This window comes from Sminthopsis crassicaudata, chromosome 3, assembly GCF_048593235.1.
Source record: "Sminthopsis crassicaudata isolate SCR6 chromosome 3, ASM4859323v1, whole genome shotgun sequence".
Lineage (NCBI taxonomy): Eukaryota > Metazoa > Chordata > Mammalia > Dasyuromorphia > Dasyuridae > Sminthopsis > Sminthopsis crassicaudata.
Window position 1 is genome coordinate 421678849 of NC_133619.1, and position 6000 is coordinate 421684848.

Below are 6000 nucleotides of genomic sequence, written 5' to 3' on the forward strand. Positions count from 1 at the left end.
AATGTCATAAACTTCAAAGAAAATGAAATATATGCTGGCTTAATTTACAATTCCTTTCATCAACATTTTTCAATTTTATCACTATTTTTATAAATTATAATTTTATATCAGAATCTATTTTCTAGATCTATAAGGTTTTAAAATTTTCTTTTTCTTTATGTTCTGTCAAAAGTTTTCATATTAATAGTTATATTTTCTATTTCCATGACAATATCTTATAAAAATAGCATCACTAGTATCATCCCCAAACACAAAAGTTTCACAGGGAACAATTCTGTGACCTATCCAGTAGTACAAATAGACAGTAGCGAGCTTAGATTAAAATTTAGTATTAAGCATTAGGATCAAGATTATATTAACTTTTAGTTTCTTAACTAATCCAGTCTATCTTCTTTTTGAAGACAAAAAACTAGAAGGAATCCATGAATCCTCTTTCTTTCATTCCACCTTTAGTGGATGTAATAGTTCATGTTAATAGGTTTAAGACTACCCTAAATAAGTTTATTTATTTAGTAAATTTATAAAAGTGCTAACCATATTCTGCAGTATCCCCCTGCTAACTCAATGAAAAAGTATTTTTAAACTCCACTATCTGAATAGTAAATTAAGAAATAATTTGTATTATTATTTGTGGAAATATATTATTTTATGGTGTTTTTTTCTTTCTCAAAACTTAAGTTATATATGTATGTACATTGATATTTATAAAGTGGTCCAAGTCACTAACATTCTTTCTCATCTGATCCTCACAACATTCCAATTTTAGAGATGTCAATTGTTAAAAATATATCAAATTTAATTAATGAAAAAAAAGTCAGATGAAGGTGATCTAGCTGTACCTGATCTAAAGCTATATTATAAAGCAGCAATCACCAAAACCATTTGGTATTGGCTAAGAAATAGTGTAGTCGATCAGTGGAACAGATTAGGTACATAGGACAAAATAGGATACAACTATAGTAACCTAGTGTTTGACAAACCCAAAGATACCAACATTTGGGATAAGAATTCATTATTTGAAAAAAACTCTTGGGAAAACTGGAAATTAGTATGGCAGAAATTAGATATGGACCCACACTTAACACCATATACCAAGATAAGATCAAAATGGGTCCATGATTTAGGCATAAAGAATGAGATCATAAATAGATTAGAGGAACAGAGGATAGTCTACCTCTCAGACCTGTGGAGGAGGAAGGAATTTATGACCAGAGGAGAACTAGAGATCATTTTTGATCACAAAATAGAAAATTTTGATTACAACAAATTAAAAAGCTTTTGTACAAACAAAACTAATGCAAACAAGATTAGAAGGGAAGTAACAAATTGGGAAAATATTTTTACAGTTAAAGGTTCTGATAAAGGCCTCATTTCCAAAATCTATAGAGAACTAACCCTAATTTATAAGAAATCAAACCATTCTCCAATTGATAAATGGTCAAAGGATATGAACAGACAATTTTCAGATGATGAAATTGAAACTATATCCACTCATATGAAAGAGTGTTCCAAATCTCTACTGATCAGAGAAATGCAAATTAAGACAACTTTGAGATACCACTACACGCCTGTCAGATTGGCTAAGATGACAGGAACAAATAATGATGAATGTTAGAAGGGATGTGGGAAAACTGGGACACTAATGCATTGTTGGTGGAGTTGTGAAAGAATCCAGCCATTCTGGAGAGCAATTTGGAACTGTACAAAAAGTTATCAAACTGTGCATACCCTTTGATCCAGCAGTGCTGCTATTGGGCTTATATCCCAAAGAAATACTAAAGATGAGAAGGGGACCTGTATGTGCCAAAATGTTTGTGGCAGCCCTTTTTGTAGTGGCTAGAAACTGGAAAATGAATGGATGTCCATCAATTGGAGAATGGTTGGGTAAATTATGGTATATGAATGTTATGGAATATTATTGCTCTGTAAGAAATGACCAGCAGGATGAAACCAGCAGGTTTGAAGAGACTTACATGAACTGATGCTGAGTGAAATGAGCAGAACCAGAAGATCACTATACACTTCAACAGCAATACTGTATGAAGATGTATTCTGATGGGAGTGGATATTTTCAACATAAAGAAGATCCAACTCACTTCCAGTTGATCAATGATGGACAGAAACAGCTAGACCCAGAGAAGAAACACTGGGAATTGAATGTAAACTGTTAGCACTATTGTCTTTCTACCCAGGTTACTTATACCTTCGGAATCCAATTCTTAACATGCAACAAGAAAATTGGATTTACACACATATATTGTATCTAGGTTATACTGTAACACATTTAATATGTATAGGATTACCTATCATCTAGGAGAGGGAGTAGAGAGAGGGAGGGGAAAATTTGGAAAAATGAATACAAGGGATAATGTTATTAAAAAAATTTACTCATGCATATGTACTGTCAAAAAAATTTTTATAAATATAAAATGAATATATATATAAATATATATATATATATATATATATATCAAATTCACACCACTACTGAAGATATATTTAGTATGATCATAGCTTTAAAATTGTAAAGGAGGCTTAAAGATCCTTGAATCCATGTGGAAAGTAGTATATTTTAACAGGTAAGAGTCAAAGTATCTGGACATCTTATTGTCATTGCTGCCAACAACTCAACATTACCACATTTCAAATGGGAATAAAAGTTTTCTTTTTTTTTAAATAGTTTTTATTTACCAGATATATGCATGGGTAATTTTACAACATTGACAATTGCCAAACCTTTTGTTCTAATTTCCCCCCCTAACCCCGCCATGGCAGGTTGACCAAAACATGTTAAATAGTTAGAATATAAATTTAATACAATTTACGTATACATGACCAAACAGTTGTTTTGCTGTACAAAAAGAATCGGACTTTGAAATAGTGTACAACTAGCCTGTGAAGGAAATCCAAAATGCAGGTGGACAAAATTAGAGGGATTGGAAATTCTATGTAGTGGTTCATAGTCATCTATCAGAGTTCTTTTGCTGGGTGTAGCTGGTTCAGTTCATTACTGCTCTATTGGAACTGATTTGGTTCATCTCATTATTGAAAATGGCCACATCCATCAGAATTGATCATCATATAATATTGTTGAAGTATACAATGATTTCCTTCCTGGTCCTCTTCATTTCCCTCAGCATCAGTTCATGTAAGTCTCTCCAGGCCTTTCTTAAATCATCCTGTTGGACATTTCTTATAAAACAATAATATTCCATAATATTTATATACCACAATTTATTCAGCCAATTTCCAATTGATAGGCATCCACATAGTTTCCAGTTTCTGGCCACCACAAAAAGGGCTTCCACAAACATTCTTGCACATACAGGTCCCTTTCCCTTCTTTAAGATCTCTTTGGGATACAAACCCAGTAGCAACACTGCTGGGTCAAAGGATATGCACAGTTTGATAACTTTTTGAGCATAGGGGAATAAAAGTTTTCAAAAGTTCATAAAGTCTTCTCTCTTTCCAAGGATAAAATTAGAATTAGTGTATTTTTACTAATTCATAGGACCTGCCAGAAAATTAGCAATATAATACTTGCAAAATACTCCAGTAGGTAAGAGAATTTAGTTCTGACTTAAAGAGTGTTCACAATGCAGTATTAGATAGCTAGGTACTTTCCAAATTCTTGGAATTTCTATGCAAAGTGAATTTTCGAGGAGTCTCTTAACAGCAATAAAACATCAGACCATTAAGAAATCAATATGAAAATCTTCTTGATACCAAAATAAGGCAAAGATGAATAATATTGAATCAAGAGAAAGTGAAAACAAAGAATACAAATTTTTCACAATTTAGTCCAAGTCATTTGTATTACTTTACAAAGTTAACCTGTTTTCCAAAGTAAAACAAAACAAAACAAAAAATAATTAAAACTGGCATAAAACAAAGACCAAAGAATAAGTGTTTTTTTTTCTGTTCTTTAAGAAAACAAAAACAAAACAAAACAAAAACTTAGTTCAGAATACCTGTATCTAAATATATTGCTTATTTTTAAAATAATATTCAATGGAATGACTAAGTGTGACACTTAGAAGTAGGTGTTTTGTTTGCTTTTTAATAATATGATGAACAATGGAAAAAATCCTTAATGATTATGCTATGGTAAAATATGCACATCATCATCAAACCAGGTACAAACGTATAATAAAATAGGCCTACTCTCAAGCCTGTTATTTTGTTCTCTGCAAATTAAAATGAAATATGAATATTCCATTGAAACAGTATAAGAAGAGAAAACAAAGAATGGACATAAAATGCCTGTTGTAATTACCAGTTTCAGAAAGACACCAAAACAGTTATTTGTTTTATAAATTGAATTTAAAGATTTAAAGGATGATAAAATGTGTGTCCCTATAAAATCATGCTTCCACTCGAAACTCAAGGGCTTATTTTCCCAACAAATAGTAGGTATTTGAAAAAGAAACAGTTTTCTTTTTTAATTAAATGCTGATAATAATTGTTACAACGCCTAAAATCTGACGTCACGAAGAATGTAGAACAGTTGAAGCAGAATCGACTTCTCAAATCACGGAAGATTCAAGTAAATTCCCAGAGAGAGAGAACCTAACAAGTACCCACATTCTTTCAAAACAATGATTCCAAATTGTGTATTCAATACATCTGCCCAACCACAAATCTGCAAAGCCTGGAAGTTCTAGAGATAAGACACAACATACTAAGAGTAACAATGTAGCTGTTGTTAGACTTCTGACAGTGTGGGAGAGGGATGGAAATGAGAAACAATCCAGAAAAGAACCCTGGCAAGAAAAAAAGGAAGGGGAAAAGAGCACGAAACCCCCGATCTTGAGGAAACAGTAAAGGAAAGGGATGGTTGAAATATTAGAGAAGTGAAAAAGAAGAGGTTGAGTGTGAAGGTTACTCCAGTCTCTACAACTGGCAAAAGGGGCGAGGAGTAAGATACGAAGTAAATTCTTTGTTGGGACTTTCACTTTTTTCAAGTGTAAAAATTGGGACTAGGAGATCTAACGTAAATTTACCTCCCATCCCCCTTAATGGGGGACGCTCTCGACAACCTCTAAGAGTCGGGATAGGATTCGAAGACCTGCTTAGAACCCACAACAAAATGCGCAGAAAGAAGGGAGGGAAAAAGGAAGGCAGAATCCGAGGTAAACCGTGGCCACTTACGAGGAAGGGTCTGGGGCGAAGAAATCCACCGCAAAGCCGAAGTAACTTCCCTCCGGACCCGAATACTCGGCCGGACTATCCACATCCAGGTTGAAAGCGCTGCAGAGATGTGGCAGGGGCGGCAGCAGCAGCAGGAGGAGGCCCGAGAGAAGGAGGTGGAAGCGGCCGCTCGGGAGGTGAAGCAGTAGAGGCAGCGGCCGCCGCCGTCTCCTACCCAGCCAAGGGGCCATCTCTGAAGCGCGCGGCTCAGCGCCTGTCTTAGTGCCCCAGTCACTCCTTTCTCGGCCGCAGCTACTCCGCGCCCACTGGCGCCCCTGCTGCAAGTTAGCGGAGACGAAGTTTTTCTATCACCCCCAGTCGCGGAAAGAAGGGAGGAGGACAGAGCTGACTGTAGAGTCCACAAGGGAGAGGGGTTCTCCCAGTTGGGGACGATTTTCCCTGGAGATCGCTGCGTGGGCTGGGGCTTAAAACGGCCCACCACTCCCGTCCTTTAACCCTCCCACAGCCCCTCCCCTTAATCCATTTTCTTTCGGCCTTCCAGTCGATTTTAGTCGGGTGCTTAACTTTCTGCTGCTGACAGTGGGACATCCCAGCCCTGGTGCAACTTGAGCTGGGAAGAGTAGGCGGAGAAGAGAGAGGAGGAGGAGCTGATGGCTCGGGGGCGGTGGTGCTGTCGGGGAGAAGTAGGAAGTGGAGGAAGGTGGGAAGGCAGCCATCCGACTGGCAAGAGCCCTGCAAACTTCCGTGCCGTGCTTTGGCTGCTCTCTAACCCGGCAGAGCTTTGGCTGGGACACTTCAAACAAGCTCGGCCTTCGTTTGTTGCGCGGCTGTCTAAGAAGGAATTGGAAA

General features: G+C 36.6%; 1 protein-coding gene across 1 annotated transcript in view; it reads right to left on the reverse strand.

The window, feature by feature from the left end:
• The window catches only part of ITGAV (integrin subunit alpha V), a 122667-nt gene extending 116920 nt beyond the window's left edge, over nucleotides 1-5747 (reverse strand). The window contains exon 1 of the mRNA XM_074302918.1: nucleotides 5152-5747. Within this exon, the coding sequence (XP_074159019.1) occupies nucleotides 5152-5381 (230 nt within the window). The 5' untranslated portion in view covers nucleotides 5382-5747. The remainder of the gene's footprint in view (nucleotides 1-5151) is intronic.
• Between the last annotated feature and the right edge of the window lie 253 nt (nucleotides 5748-6000).